Raw genomic sequence first — 17102 nt, 5'->3', positions numbered from 1 at the left:
TTTATATAATTTTAAGTTAAGCAGGACAGAGTTCTTTTAAAGAAAGATTTACTTTTATTATCAAAAGTTAAGCATGACAGGCTTCTGTTTAAGAAAGAGACCTGTTTTATTGTGTTAATGTTGTCATTTTGAGCTAAAAATAAATGGCTAACTGATTTTTGTTTCCCATGTGTTGATATCACAAAGAATACGCATCTACTTAAATCAAATTCAAGTCAAATGGTTAAAAAAAATAATTTCACACACAAAAAAAGAGCTAAAAAATTCACCACACTGGGAAGGGTGAAGACAACTGGGTCGCCCGGCCCTGGCCACGAGGTGTCCCTTATTTATTTCTCAGGGAGTTGGCAACCCTACCCTCATTCCATTGTCTTAGCAGCTCCTCACACCTGAAATCTCTCCTGCTAGACAGCAGCTACATCCTACAAAGTGAAATTCATCAAAATGCAAATTGCAGATGGAAAAAAATATGAAAAATAATGGTAATATCTGAGTCCTTAATCTTGCAGGGTTTAGATTTCCATTTGTACTATATTGTTGTCAGAATATGGATCATTTTACACTAAATAATATTTATATAAGCAAATGACATAGACAACCATTTTCAGTTCATATTCAGACTAAGAGGGTTTTGTTTTTTTTTGTTTTTTTGTTTTTTAATAAAATGTTTAAGCTGTAGCCAGATGTTCTGTGTAGTCATGACTAACAATTTAAATTCATCTTATGGAAATGGGAAAAATGTAACTGTAAGACCTGCAAGACATTTGATAGTTAAAACAATATTACGAAGAGTTATCTGGCCTGCTGTCTCAACTCCCCTTTCAACCTAGCAATGAGGTTCTGTTCCTCAGCGTGCATTTCTGAGCCATTATCACAGGTGTGGATTTCAGCATATGAAACTTGTCACAATCATCTAAATCCACCTCAGCCTTACAGTTGCCTTCTAGCGTTTGAATACATTTGTGTGAAGTATAAAATGATTATTTTCAGTTTCCTTGTGGCAGACTCCTGCTCCTGAAAAAATCCTGCTCCGGGCCATGTTCAGTTATAGTCTAGTAAATGTCTTTACTATTCATTTCATCAGATATTCTTTTGGTGTCTGGTTTAGGTTCATTTCCCCCCGTTTCCACCATTGGTAACTCCCCAGCTACTTGTCAACTCAGCCCACTTGCCAACCGCCAATAATACTTACAAGAAGAAGAAGAACTCAGCCCACTGGATCCTAGTCTTGCACGGTGATTTAGAGGCTTGTATATCAGCTGGCGCTTGTAGAAAGTTATCTGACTTTTGTTTAAGGTCCTTGTGTTTGCAACATTCCTGGTTTCTTGTGTTCTGCATCTGTATCTTGTTCAGTTGTGATTTTAGGTTTAGCTTTCCTTAAAGGTTCAGAATTCAGAAAATAAGTGTATTTACCTGACGTTCAATACCTGTTTTCCAGTGATCTATTGCTGTTGCAGAGCCAGTCCTACTTTGATACCTTTTCAAGACACAGACTACAACTCAACCTGTGTCAAAATGTGGCCATTATATATACTGCACCACTAAAGATGAGAGAATATTTATCATTTAAATTCCAATTAGGGTTTTTTTTTTATATATATACCTGTTGAATTTTATTTTCCTTCACTATATCTTTGATGTCAAAACTAGTGCGAAATATTTCAGGTATTAGCTTCACATCTGGTCTCTTATTACAACCATTGATGGTAAATGATCTGAGGTAGCAGAATCATCATGTAACTCCAGATGTCTGAGACCTTTAAACAGGCAGAAAGAAGATATGGCTCCTCACAGAGAATCACTTTGGCATGCTCTGCTCCTCAATGCTTCACAGCCATCAGCATCAGGAATCAGCCATCAGAGGGATTCTCAAACTACTGAAAGCTAGCCAACGGTTAAAGGTTAAGTGCAGTTTAAATGTATTCAGTGCTAACGAATAAAATAAACTCTGGAAACCGTCAAGGACTGTTTACAATGTAATTTTTAATTAACCTTATTAAATATATGTTAAATAAATTCTAATATCACACTCCTGCAATACTACATAAAATAAGGTTTGGTTTTCAGGCCTTACTTTGTGGCACGGTGGTTAGCACTGTTGCCGCACAGCAACAAGGTCCTGAGTTCAATTCCACCATCAGGTCTTTCTGTGTGGAGTTTGCATGTTCTCCCCGTGTTTGCGTGGGTTCCCTCCGGGTACTCCGGCTTCCTCCCACTGTCAAAAGACATGCAGCTTGTGGGGATAGGTTAATTGGGTAATCCAAATTGCCACTTGGTGTAAATGTGCGAGTGAAAGTGAGTGCGAATGGTTGTCTGTCCCTGTGTGTTGGCCCTGCGACAGACTGGCGACCTGTCCAGCGTGTACCCCGCCTCTCGCCCTATGACAGCTGGGATAGGCTCCCGCGACCCTGAAAAGGATAAGCGGAAGCGAATGGATGGATGGGGACCTACTTTGTATTTACCATATTCCATATATTGCCTAATATAATTTTGGGAAATGCATGCAAAATAAATTTGTAATTCTAATTTACATGCTACATCCTAGGAAAATAACAGGTAAACTTTGTTTATGGGTTGCACACTAACACCTTTACTACAACAAACTTTGGTGGAGCCATGTTTACAGTGAGTGTGGACTCTAAACCAATCTTCTGCTCACCTCACTTGTGCACTGAGATTTAACCTTCTCCACTTGGAGCAACAACTCGTCACTGACCTGTAGTGAGCACTCCATCATGGTCTCAGTCTTCTGACTTTTGCATTCTCATTGAAGCCTCTTCACACTCTGTAAACTGCCTAAGTCCTTGGAGGGCACTGCAGGACACATTATCTGCAAAAAGCAGAGATGTGATCCTGAGGCCACACTCCAGTACGCCACAATTTACCATGAACTACAGCACATAAATGTATTTCCTTGTTACACCGAATTCAATAAATCTTAAATTAACATTGTAACACCTTGTGCAACTTTACGTATAATTAATGACAATAGTAATCATACCTATTGTCCAAAAAAGTGCAAGAAAAAACAGTTTAAACTCAGAGGAAGTGTTAACCATACGATATCTTTTTGGCCAATATTTTGTTTTCATTGAACCAAAGTCCTTCTTTTATTCGGTGAATTTTTCTTTTAGACTTTGAAAAATAATAAAAAAATAAAAAATTTAATTCTCATAATATTACATTTTCCTTTCTGTGTGCAGTTTGCATGTTCTGCCCGTTCTTCGTAGGTTATCTGCGGAAATTCCAACTTCCTCCCAGAATTTAAAGACATGCAATTGGTGCAGTTAGGTTAATTGATGTTTCTAAATTGCCCATAGGTGTGAATGTGAGTGTGAATTGTTGTATGTCTCCCAGTGTTGGCTCTGCAACAGATTGGCAACCTTTCCAAAGTGATATTGATACATCTCCTGTGTAACCCTGATAAAATTTACAGCACTCAGAAAGACAAGTTTCTTTGAATGCATTGTAGTTTGTCGTCTGGTAGTTTAATTTCCGGGCTTGGCCTGGAGGCATCACCTGCAGCTCGGTGCATGTGAAGGTGTGGTGCAGAGGAAAAAGGACGGCAAGGAAAAACTCCATGCTGCCAGGAAGCACGGTTTTCCAGTTAAAAGGGGAAAAAAAAGAGTTCCATTAACATTTGTGAGAGAGCACATGTGTGTCGAGTGAGGAGCTGGTATCGTGGATCTAAGACGCTGTTGCTGCTGTGGAGGCCTTCTCTGTGTCAGGAGGACGCAGGCCTCAGTGCAGGCCTGTGGTCTCCACTCCCTATAGTTTTTCAAACTGGAGGTAAACACAATGGTCTCTTCGATGCGTTCCATCAACCCAAAGTGTTCGGTTTTTGCTGTGTGTTTACTTGTGTAAACATTTGGTTTACTTTTATCAGCTTACACACCAGTTGATTGGAAATGGTCATTTAAGTTGCATCTGCATTAAAATGAAGCTTAGGAGTCACACATCTGTCTGCCTTCCAGGTTTTGGGGGATAATCTAAGCTTGACATCACTTCCACTTTCCCACGCTGTCAAGCTTATTGTGACATCACTGGTGTAGTCCAATTATCTTCTGCCGGCCCTCTTCTGGCCAACCAGCCTTCGCTCCTCTGACTTTAGATCTTACTGCATATCTGTCATTCTTTCTCCACCATCAGCGTCGAGACTCAAGGATTTGTGCAGGACACCCCAATTACTGCTGGGGTGGGCTATCGGAGTCTAACCACTTTACTAGACTTTGTTGGCCTGAACACATCTCACTTGTACTCCTATGTGTTAAAAGTGAGTGCAGCAGAAATGATCTGCAGCATGGGGACCACTTATCGACTCCAGCATAAAGTTCATAGTGAGAAGACTGCAATACAGGAGAACGCGGTGTCTGTCATTAGTGTTGACAAAAGTACATTTTAAGACAAAATACACAAGGAGAGTGAGTTTAAAGTTTGAGCAACTTCTGTCATTAAAATCTCATCTGAGGTTTTGGATCTCACAGAGACTGTGGCGTGTATTTGGGAAGCAGCTGCTGTTGAGCTTCCCTCCGTTTCTCATCCTTCTATCAGCAGTCCTCTTTCCACATGAGCTGGATTAACACATGGAAGGATTGGCTTCATTTTCAAGTGTTAATATCAGAATGAGTTTTCATTATAACCATGGGTGCTTGGCAGTGTCTCCCAGATTATCTTTGTCTGATTCTCCTCATCTCCCTCTGCTTTATATCGAATCACAATCCACCTGTCAGCTCAAGGCAGATTAGCATTTCCAAAACACATTAACTGCCTCTGCGTGTACGGAGCGAGGTGACAGACAGTTAGAGAGTCGGTGTCGCTGTCGGTGTTAAAAGCTTCACTGTTCAAAGACATTAAGGGAGCTGAGTGAGGAAGCTCCCAGCAGGCAGTATGCAGCAGGGAGGGGAAAACTTTTAAGTGGAGGCAGCAAAGTGAGGAGGATGCAAAGACTTTTTAAGTAAACTGCACATGTGATAGCAGTCTAGCAACGATCAAGGTTTTTATTTGTGTTTCCTCTTAGTGCTGTCTTTGTATGATTAAAGGGGTCCTATTATACAAATTTGCAGCTCCTTTTTTAAAATTCTTGGACTTACTAAAGCTTTGCGTGATTAACAGTTTGAAATAATTTATCTTTATAAAGACATCCTGTCTGAAATCAGGTGTTTTAACTACTTTAAACTGACTTTCTTTTGATTTCCTCAATCCATCTTATACTACTCCCCCAATTCAAGATCCCAGAGCCTATTTCAGCTGCCATAGTGACCTCACCTCATGACTGTGGGAGGAAGTCAGAGTACCTGAAAAGAATATAAAACCTGCACACAGAAAAGCCCCAGTCGGGACTCAAACCCAGGGCTTGTGAGGACACAGTGCTAACCACTACACCACCATGCTGCCCACACTTTTGGATTCCTGTTGCTCATAAACAGAAAATTTGAACAGCAGGGCATCTATGCTCATCACTACTGTATGTGATGACCATATAAGGGATTTCCCCCATCTTTGTTGTTACACAGAGCACAGAGTAGGAAACTGCCTCAAACCGACTCTTTGCAGAAGTCTTAACTGTGAGTTTTTGTCTCTCAGAGACAGATGTTTCAGTCTTTGGCAGCCGTGTTTAATGTGAGAATCCATCAAAATAACACCATGTATATGATCATATATGTGAAAATAACTATAAGCCTAAAAAGATGTTCTTTAAAGAATAAGCTGAAAGTCTAATTGTGGCTTACATCTGTCACACCTTTACTATAACAGATACAAACATATATAAAGGTTTGTATAAATCAATCCAGAAATTTACAGGGATGAAGTCACAGTATTATGAAGTATCCAGTGAAGTTAGTAAGGCGTCTATTAAGGATTTTTCTTTTTTTCATGAGGAATTTCTTGAGCTACACTGAACAAAAGAACTGATTTCCATCCCGTCGTAGAAGGTTAGCTGACTCAGCACATCCGTTTTAAAATTTCTGAATTAAAGTGTCAGACTGAAATTATATAAAAAAAATCATCTGACTTTGATAACTGTTCACATGATATGAACTTACATATCAATTAAAGAATGTATTTTTAGGGTCATAATATTAAGACTTGAAAAAAAACAAACACATTTCCCAGAGAAAAATGTACTACTGTACTTTAGCTACTGTATTGAGAGTTCGTCATTCCAGCTCTGGTTATATAACCAACCACATCCCAGGACTGCAGCCCTGACAAACGGCTGCTCCCCTATCTGTCTCTCTCTTTCGGTGAACTGACGTTATAAATAAACGAGACAGCCAATAGATGACAGCCATACAAACCATGACTGTTTTGCTGAACAAAAGATTGTAAAAAAATACAATAAAATAAAAAGAGTGGCTGTGTTTTGGACCTTCATATTTCTCAGAATTAATTAGAACCATATTCTGTACCAAGATGTGGATACTGGAGTGGAAAAAAATCAAAGCTACTGATCGTACAGTTGGAAAAACTCAGCAAACTAATCAGACACACTGCCATGTATAACATAGCAAATAGTCAGTGTCACAATGTAATTAAATAAATCTTTAGATTAGCAAACTAGTCAATTTTTATCTCTTGCTTAAATGATAATTGAAAAATTGGTGACCAGGCATGTCTATAGTGCACAACCTGTACTGACGGTGTAACAAGTTGGGAAATCTTTTTAGTTCTGGTTTGGTCTCATAAAAAGATATTTGGCTCTTTTGCTGCTCAATGTTCCATTACATTACACACTGAGCCTGATGTTTGAGCCGGTGTTCTGGCAAAACACCCTACCTATCAAGCTGTCCTACTTGTTGTTACTGTGCATGCGCACAACTCAAAACGGCCATATTTTAGGTGTTAATACTACACGCCTATTCTTTGATCCTACCCTGATCTCGTGCATTCGAAAAAAGGTTAGTATTATATATTTTACTTCTTTATTACAGTGGATACTAGTTTTCCTTAAGCTGTTGTCAATTTGTTAACTTTTCAAGCTAACATGCGTTTTGTTTTTTTTGGGAAAAAATACTCCAATTTGGAGTCTCAATTAAAGTCATATTGCAAGTCTTGATTTAGTACTTCTAAACTTCTGTAAACTGGCGTACAGCTTAAACCAGGGGTCCCCAATCCCAGTCTATGAGGGCCGGTGTCCCTGCAGGTTTTAGATCTCACCCTGGGTCAGCACACCTGAATCACATGATTAGGTCATTACCAGGCCTCTGGAGAACTTCAAGACATGTTGAGAAGATAATTTATCCATTTAAGTCAGCTGTGATGGATCAAGGACACATCTAAAACCTGCAGGGACACCGGCCCTCATGGACTGGGATTGAGGACCCTTGGCTTAAACCTTGTCCTACCTAAATAAATAAAAGCAGTGTGATTTGGCCATCAGAACGTCCTACCGTCCTATGTACGATGGAGGTATAAACCACGTAAGATGGCATATTCTGATAAGGTAGCACAGACTGATAGACATGACTATAATTTACGTTACAGTAGGATGTCTTGACAAAGTAGGATGTTTTGTCAGAACACCGGTACCACAGTGGGCCTTTTTTGTGAATACAGCTGCCTACTGACACCAAAGATGATGCTTTGAGTGGTGAGCGTGAACACAAAGCTTTGGGCCTAATGAGTGAGTGAAAAAACCTACAACGGACCATCACCTGAATCACTAAGACAATAACAACATTTGTGGTAACATTGCTTTCTTATTCTCAGGATACACATTTTCCGTCAACAGTGATCAAACTCATAACTTTGGAATGTGTTTGTGTGATGAGGAATAATTTCTACGGATGTAATTCGCATATACTGTATATTTAGACCACTGACCTCACAAACGTTAATGAAAACTCGAGAAGGGGTTAAAAACAGCCAGTTACTGGGAAGAATAGCTGGAAACATGAAAAAGGTAAATATAAAATATCCATGGATGGCTTTTGTTGGATCATTTAAAATGCAGGCAAATGTCTCGCAGGCAGTTTGGAGTTTATCCCCATCTTTCTCCAGGTGAAATCCAAACAGAAGACAGCTTCACACTCTCCCTGCCCATGCACAATAAAAATACTGTTACCTCCATTATTTCCAACATTTCAACATTAGCCAGATTGTTACAAAGACATTATTCAGTGTTTCACATTGCTGAATATTTACAGTTGCTTGAACAAGTATATCAACACCCTTAAAGTCCAACGCTGTTGCATCAGTGTATTCACATTTTACATTAAGCAACAGAAAGACAACACTGTGAAAATTGTTCTTCTTTGCTTTTCACATGCTGCAGAGCCACTTCTGTCAGAGAAGCGTCTGAGTGGCTCTCGAGTGCACTGCAAAGTCCCAAGGCGTGTCAAGATGCGTCTGTCTGCAGCTTCGGGTCCAAAAGCCCAGCAGTGCATCGGGTCATCGGGCCTCCAGTTAAATGAAATACTCCTTTGGGTTTTCAGTGGAGAGATTCTGGGAGTCAGCCTGGTTGTTAAAAGGAAAGTCTTGGCTGTCCTCCTGTTTGACTCCCTTCACTTCCTTGCTACGATATGTATCCTTCCTCCGGTAGAGGAATCTGGCCGTTATCGCCAGTGCAGTCACAATCACAAAGATGACTACTGCAATGACACCTGTAAGGTAAAAGGATTTGGTAGCATATCAGATATCAACTTTCAGATTTCAATGTGGTTGAATGTTCTGACGTTATTGTAGCTGATGTATACATTGGAAGCAAACTCTTCCCCTCGTAGTATCATCTCTAAATTTTTTGATTATCTTGCTAATCGCACTTTAGAGAACATTAAACACCAGTTTAAATCTTTGGAAGCCATCGCGCTCTTCTGCTCTGTTGAGCACATTTGGGAATACGAGAGCAGGCTCCATTTAATTGGCATTCCAGAATCCATCTGAAATCAATTTCATACTACATTACATTATAAAGTGACCAGAGGTTTTAAGATAAGAGCAGAAAAAGTTTTCCCATCAGCAAATCATCCCTACATTGGTTTAATTAGATGGGCTGCCCTTTGTGTACTGGATGGTTTAATGGACAGTTTTAAATGACTTTTCTCTGAGTCTCACCTTTTCTATCTGCACAATTATAGATTGAACCTTTTCAGTCTTCACTTTGAATCAATCCGTGCTGGCAGAGCAGCAAAGTTTTAAATGAGTTTTAAATGGACTCCTGCCTGGCAGACCACTTTACTCTTTCTTGGAGTTCAACCTCTCTCCACAACTTGATTCGCTTGAACTCATCACTTTTTTTTAAAATAAAAAGGCACCAGAAAAGCACATGAAATTTCATTATTTTTAGTCAAGGGCAATACGATTGACATAATAAAACAACTATTTTCCACTGAAGCAGTGCTGGTGTCCAATTTTCCACTACAAATAACACGGACACTGATGTCAGCAGTTCTATCTTTAAGCAAAGCAATTTTGTTGTTGCTTAAAAAAAATCACCAACAAATCACAGATGCAGGCCAGTTTCTGTTTGCTGTCATTCTCCTCACACAAAAATAACCAAACCTCTGCTGAAAATGTTGCACAAATCTCTTGAAATGTAGGTAACGAGGTGTAACTGCCTGCACACCAGCACTGCACGGGTGGAAAATGGCTATAAGTAAAGTCCAGTGAAGAAGATACAAAGGTAAAGCAGTTTAGTACCTCCAATTAGGGCCGAGTCAATCCTGATGGAATTGACTAAGGGTACACCTGAACCCACTGAACCAGACTGGTCTACAGGAGAGAGAGAGAGGAAAAGAAAAAGGTGGAGAAAGCTAAGGACAAGAATGTGAAAGGACTCCAAGAATAAAAACAAGGAAGAACAGCCAAAATCATTCACACCAGAAGAAATAAGCACAAAAAGAGGCAAAATTAGAATAAAGAAAGAAATGAGATCAAATCAGAGTCAAAAATGAAAAGCAGAGACTCAAAAAAAAACAACCCATCAGATCAGGGAAGATTACTTCAGCTCTACAAGTGACTGCTGTAAAGCATTGCAAACTGGATTAGAAAGAACCCAAAGGATGGAAATCCCAAACGAATCTCCTGTGTCTCAAACTCATTAAATCATCAGTCATACTCCCAAAACAAGGAGCATACTTCACGTAATTAACAAGCCGTTTCTGAGCTGGAAGAGCAGCTTTCATTCAGTTTCAGTGCAAAAATGAAAGACAGCAGGAAATATATGCCACCCTAATCACAGAATCAACTCCAAATCCCATTGGCCAGATTGGTTTTTGCATTATTTGGCATCATAGTTTTTGTAATAAATTTGCCTGTGGACTGTTGTAGTGCAATCAATTACACTGGCCTTCAACGTTTGTCCTGAGAAATAAATATTTTGATATTATGATGATGAAATGCATTGTTGACGTAGCTCCTGTGGAGTTGAAGTGCTAGCATAAGCAAAAAAGATGGTACGTTTTCATTTAAAGACTTTATATTTGACACGCTAACTCAGAGATGCATGAAAGTGTCTCAGTTACGACACTGCACAGTCACTGCTATCAGCTGTACTGGGTGCAGCTTATATTCTGCCAAACTGGCCGGCTCAGTTTAGATGTCTACTTAAGATGCAAACTGGAACAAATCCCTTCTTCTAAAACTGTATCTATTGATAAAATATTAAAATAAATATAAAAATGCACATCAGGAGAAAGGGTGGAGAACTGTAAAAAAAATGGAATAAAGTACAAGGTGCTACTGTTATTCCAGTGATTTTCCACACAGTTTTGAAACTAAGATGTGACATTTTTATTTAATTTTTTGCAAGAAAACATGTAGATGTTCAGCCAAAACCTTTAATAAATGTCACATATTTATATTTTCAAAGATTATAACATAATAACAAGTCAGACGTCTCCTCCTTTTCTCACCTGACAGGTGGTGTGTGTTCTCAGCTGAATAGGAATTGGCAGAAGCTGCGGAGCCGCAGTTGGACTGAGCTAAAGGTCCAGTGATGATGACGGGGCTGGAGTTGGGGCGGAGCAGAGCTTCTTTCAGAGGACTCATGGTGTTAAAGTGGACAACTGACAGGCAGCCTGTAAAACCGAGGGAAGCCAACCTGGATAGGTCGGCATCCAGGTCATCAGACTCTGGAGAGAGAAAATGAGCAAGACAGAAAATGTGTGGTGAGCAGTGAGGATCCAAAGGCAGGGTACAGGAGTTGACCTCAAAGAGCAAATAACAAAAGTAGTAAATAACGCCCTATTTGTGAAGGAAGAAACACTGTCAATATACACAGTGACTGAACTGAGGTTTGTAGATGGGTATGAAAACAGACTAATGACTTGCACGGGAGAAACAGGATGTAAATAAAACATAAACATAATAAATTACTGACAAGACACAAGAGGAGAAGAAAGGGAGGGGTGAAGAGTTCAGATGTAAAACAAAAGAAGAAAAACCGGAAGAAACTGAGACACAATAAAAATGAAGAGAAGGAAATAAGGAAGAAACAATACAACTTATCGAAGGCAAACAAAACATTATGTACAACAAAACACTGCATATATCAAAACGAACACCAACATTCATGCACAAACTACAGTAGCTGAGTGGGCCATTAGCAATAATTATATTTATAAAGACAAAGTAACATTCAGGATGCAGATTTTATTATGAAGTACATTATTTGCTGTATAATCTTCCAATTAAATATTATGAATGCATGTACCATTGTTCATTAGTAATAGTGAAGCCAGTTTTCTGATGGTTAACAGGGACACATTTATTAGTTAAATCCGTGTCTATGGAAACTGCCACACACTGAAGAATTTCAGCATGCAGAAGTGCGGTTGCAATGGGATCTGATTATACGTCCAGGCTTGGCTTTTCCAGTCTCGGCAATCACAAGGTGACAGGCGGCGTACAACCTGGACAGGTTGCTAGTGTGTTGCTACGATCATCTGATTATCATGCACACACCATTTTAAAAGTACAGAAATCTTCCATTTATATATTGGCAGCATGCAGACAGACGGGCAGATTGCACTTTTCTCCCTGGTTCATTTTAGCAATATGTTAACGTGAACTCTGTTAAGCGAATCAGTTTTGTTGATTGCATTACTGATTATCTGTTGGTGAATTGTATGCTCACTTGGGTGATGGCACCAGCAAGACACAAATTGCTGCTCAATCCTGAAAGTCCCAATTTCCAGGGCTCAACATAAAGTTCCTTTCATGTTATAGTGACCGCCTTGTAAAAATGCTCATATTTACATTGATATCTATTTAAAAGCCACGTCTACAACAACAATTTTGGTTGTTACAGCTAGTTGCTCCCTTAGTCAAACCATAGGATGGATCTTTTTGTTGACCAACACTAGCACTTTTACGTGGTTGCCTCCTGCATCACTTCCACTTATTCAGGTCACAAAACTGGACTTAAAAAAAAAAAAGAAAAAAAAAAAAGCCTTTAGAGCATTTTTTAATGCAAGTATCTGATGAATAATATGCTTTGCAATGTGGTTAGCTTAGTTATGGCCTATTTGTAACTTCAACCTCTCCCAGTCTGTTGTGGCTCTGACAAAGATGGGGATAGTGTGACATGATCCATTGGATTGATCATGTTCTTAGGTCGGAATTCTTACTTTCCGTTATTCAAGTTTTTATGGTTTAGATTTTTGTGTTAGTGTCTTCTTCTTGTGTTCCCTTTTGTATCAAGTTTCTAGTGAGTTTCCTTGTCGGTGTTAATGTGTGTTCTTTTGTCATTTCCTGTCTTATTTGGATAATTTTCTTGCATCTTGTTTTGTGTTTCACTATCTCCTCTGACTCGCTGTCTTGACTGTCTTCACCTGTTGCTCTTTACTCTCCTGTATCAAATCCTTAGTCAGTTTCCTGTGATTAATTCTGTCTTTGTCCTTGTATTTATTGGGCCATTCTGCTTAGTGTAACTTTCTCTGTTACAGTCCTGTCTAATCATTATGGCTTAATGCTTTGCTATCCCTTCCATCTTGTCCTGTTTTTTTAAGGAAAATTAGATCTTTTAATGTCTCATCTGAGATGTTGTCTTTGTTTTATAGAAGTTTTATCGAATCTGTGATGTCTTTTTGTATCGCTGCCTGGTTTGGTAACCTGATGGTGAAGAATAAGAATCGGTTGGGACTTCTGGTAAAAACTGCTAGCAAAATTTCAGGCCGCTGGCAAGATGGACTTTTGGCCATTTACAATAGAAATGTGCTTAGAAAGGCTCATTCTATTATTAATTGTTTGAACCATCCACTTCACAGTGAGTTTGAGTTGTTGGCTTCTGGCCGCCGTTTTAGAGTATCTGTGAGGAAGACTAAAAGACTCCAGGTTTCTTTTATCCCTACTGCATCTTGTCTCCTCAATGGCAAATAACTGTCCTAGGACTTTCTATCACTATTATTGTCATTATTATTTTATAGTATTGTTCTGTTTATTTATATCCTGCTGCTAAACTAATTTCCCCCTGTGGGACAATAAAGAAATTGAATTGAATTGTTTGATTGGATATTTATTTGGGACTTGTAATTTGTGGATCATCAGTATTAAAAGCCTGCTTTTTTGTTGTGTACGATGTACACAAACTGCAGTTTATGATGCTGTGAATCTGAAGTTAAAGCACCAAAACTGATTGCAACAAATCAATAGGTGGCATGTCCATCTTTCATATACAATCATATGATCATCAGCATACACTCAGTCACCTCTGTTATAGCAGACAGTCAGTTATTCTGCTTTCAGTCTGCAACCATCACATTATGAGAGACTCTCCAGCATTATCTCTTGATTTTATTGACTTAAATCCCTCCATCATTCACCTCTGCTCCCTCACAGCAGTGTAAACAGCAGCTGTGGAAGCCCACATTAAAGCTGGAAGCAGCTGCATCACTATCGGTTCAGATGACTGAGAGGTGACTGTGGTTTTTATCAGCATACATCTGCATGCTGATGAGAGCAGCAGGAGACACTGCCGCAGCCTGTAAGCTCCTCTCAGCTGATCTCTCCCCCCCCCCCCCCCCCCCCCCCCCCCACTTCCAGGTCCATTAGTTAGGCTGATGGATGACAGGGTTGAAGGCGAGTGACAGAGAATCTACTTTCCTGATGTTTTCCTGATCTGACTCTCTGCCTCCTCTATTTCGACTGCAGGGTAACATGCTGACATGACAGTATGAAAACATGGTGTGCTGTACTAAGGTCTATTACAATATACAGTACTGGTGCTTTACCTCTTTTGTTCTTAAATGTAGTTGCTGTAATTGACCGAGATTTTCCTATACACCAACATAAGCTAGATAAATGAAGAAATTAAGATCACACTCACTACTTACATCCTAAAGTGGTTCCTTTGAAAACCAGTTTATTTATATTTTTAAAATTCATTTTCTTTCATGATATATCTTAAGAGTACTTATGCAAATCTCTGATACATGGAAGGAAAATGTGTATTTTTCTATTTTTGTTCCACTGTTAGTTGTTCTTTTTATTAAAGAGCTGTGACTGCAGCCTGTGGTCTCCCAGACTCTTATTCACAGTTTATATCTTAGTCCATCTTTCATGGAGGCACCGAGGGAAAAAATGACTGGATTTTAAAAACAATTTAAAAACTGTAATCACACCAACACTGTTTCAAGTGGAAGTGGAAAAAAGCAATACACTACAGAAACAGCTGATTCCCATTTAAAAGTTTAAAACTTGTGTGGAAGAAGCACATTCAAGTAGTCAGAATGAGACCTCCAGGGATGAGCAGTGCTGGAGCAGTCCAAAGGGACACAAGATCAGCACTAGATAGAGATGATATAATTATTATATTATATAATAAAAACTATTTTATTTTTTAGTTTATCTAGAAAAGACAGCTGGCTCATTTGGGAGGGACTCAGAGTAGAGCTGCTACTCCTCCACATTGAAAGAGGCCAGCTGTGGTGGTTCAGACATTTGATTAGGAGTCCTCTTGGGGGTGAGGTGTTCCAGGTATGTCCTACAGGAAGGAGGAGGAGGACATGCCAGAGAGATAACTTCTCTCAGCCTGGGAACACTTACGTAGGTCATTTTTATGCTCACTGCATCGCTTGTGTCGCGTGATGCGTATATGTAATAGACATAAAGACACACAGAGGAAGATGTTGCATCTGTTTGAAAACGTGAGTTTGTGTAAAGAAATTTGCAAAAAAAGGCTGCTGCAACATAGCCCCAGATAAACAGCAGAAAACGGATAATGTGTGTATGTGTTAGTCCCCGTAGGGAAATTACTCCTCTGCATTTAACCCATTCAAGCAGTGGGCAGCCAACAATTTAGCGCCCGGGGAGCAGTGTGTAGGGACGGTACCTTGCTCAGGGGTACCTCAGGGCAGCTGTTCAGTGGAGTCAAACCCCCGACCTTCCGATCATGGGGCAACCACTCTACCTACTGAGCTATCCCTGCGATGGATGGATGGATGGATGGATGGATGGATGGACGGACGGACGGACGGACGGACGGACGGACGGACGGACGGACGGACACTAGGAACTTAAATCTTAAATTAAGGCAGAAATGTGCCAGTTCCATTTATGATACAGTTCAGATCAATCCAGCTCAATGATTGATCTGAACTGAAAATGCAATTATGGGTTGAGCAGCTGAGTTGAGTACGTGGTGATGGCACGATAAACTTGCCTTTACTGTTGTGGACAGCAAAGAAAGATTTTCATTGCACAGGCAAACGTTTCTTGCAGGGAAACATGTACTGTGTATAATACAACTTTGAAACTTGAAATGTATTGTGCCAAGCTTGTTTTTTGTATACACAGCAGTATATTTGCAGATAGGTTTCTTTCTTCCTGTTAAAAATTAACTTTAAAGGTTCTACAGGTGGGGTGTCAAACGTACGGCCAATTTCGTATTTCGATTATTAATGGCTCGTCAGTATGTGGGAGCCGAATCTTCAACCTGGCTGAGAATCCACACAGGCAGGGGTGGGGCTTTATTTTGATGGGCACACCATGCAGCCACTCAAACGCAAAGATAGACTGGAACCATAGCATGGGGGAAAAGGAAAGGGGGCAGACGTTCCAAAGACAGCCAGTGTACAGGTCGGATTTAAACACGAGCATGTTGGGAAAAAGTGAAGAAACGAGCGGAAACTTAAAATAAGAAGCATCTGGCTGCATTTCAATGATATTGAGTATCTGAGTGTCTAAATGAGTGTCACAGGCCTGAATGTGTGCTTGTTTGATGTGCTGCTCACCACAAAGAAACACAACAAAAAATAAATTTTGGACGTTTAACTATATTTTCAGTTTTAAGTTTTACAGTTTTTCCCAGTGATAAAAAACCTCCCTTTTTCATACTACACAAAGTAATTAAGCAATAAACAGTTAACTTGTTGAAACCCAATGCTCACGGTATTGGGGGACAAGAGGGAGAACATCTGGTTTAATGGGATGTACCGCCAGATCTGTTATTTAAATATAGACATGTGTGGGATCCACAGAAACATCAGAATCTCAGCTAAAAGCTCATGTATAGGAATTTCTTTTACTTATGTATTAATCACATTATTTTATTGTATAATGCCTTGGTGCCACTGGATTTAAACATGTTCCACACTCATACATTAAGACAAATGGTGGGGGTGTAGTAAGGAAGTTGGGGGAAGCAGACCACTCCACAGGAAGAGTCTTTTGTCTCTTCGAGGACTCTGGGAGGGAGCAAGGGAGTGTGAACCTTAAGGTGTGAAACAGCTGTGTACTGCCTTTTGTTCCTGAAGAAGGTATTTAACTGAGAGCCATGCTAGGCTCAGTGAGACTCTGCTGACCGTCTGCCCCGCGGTCATGTAGGCTCTCCACAAGCTTGGTTTTCTGTTCTTTGTGTGTTTGGATTAAAGAATGTTAGCTACCGCTCACCGCTCATCTGCAGGCTTTATTTAAATGGAAAAACTTCCACAACACTCACAAAATCATTTGAGCGACCACCAAACAGCTAAAATAGCAAATGATTAAAAGGCAGGTAAACAGATCCCCCCCCCAGCAAACAAACAAACAAACAAACAAAACCTGGATAATCCAGACAATGAGTTACCAGAACATTTTTTTGCCATTTTACACTTTTTTTTTTTCAATTTAAGTCCAAAGAGTCATGCTAACAAGTTTCTTTCTTTGCCACAGCAGCGTTTTCT

At 39.7% G+C, this 17102-nt stretch overlaps 1 protein-coding gene across 2 annotated transcripts in view; it reads right to left on the bottom strand.

Annotated features, from left to right (window-relative positions):
* Positions 1-1859: 1859 nt before the first annotated feature.
* Positions 1860-17102, bottom strand: part of LOC146497287 (contactin-associated protein-like 4) — a 129242-nt gene continuing 113999 nt past the window's right edge. Inside the window, exons 22-24 of one of the 2 annotated variants that reach the window (XM_085139811.1) lie at positions 10854-11072; positions 9640-9711; positions 1861-8603 (exon numbers count right to left, since the gene is read on the bottom strand). In XM_085139811.1, the coding sequence (XP_084995937.1) occupies positions 8407-8603; positions 9640-9711; positions 10854-11072 (488 nt within the window). In that variant the 3' untranslated portion in view covers positions 1861-8406. Of the gene's footprint in view, positions 8604-9639; positions 9712-10853; positions 11073-17102 lie in introns of both variants that reach the window. The other variant, XM_085139812.1, reaches the window with a different exon arrangement.

The sequence above is a fragment of the Neolamprologus multifasciatus genome, chromosome 18 (assembly GCF_963576455.1).
Source record: "Neolamprologus multifasciatus chromosome 18, fNeoMul1.2, whole genome shotgun sequence".
In the NCBI taxonomy this organism is placed as follows: domain Eukaryota; kingdom Metazoa; phylum Chordata; class Actinopteri; order Cichliformes; family Cichlidae; genus Neolamprologus; species Neolamprologus multifasciatus.
This window is presented reverse-complemented; position numbering and strand designations above follow the sequence as displayed.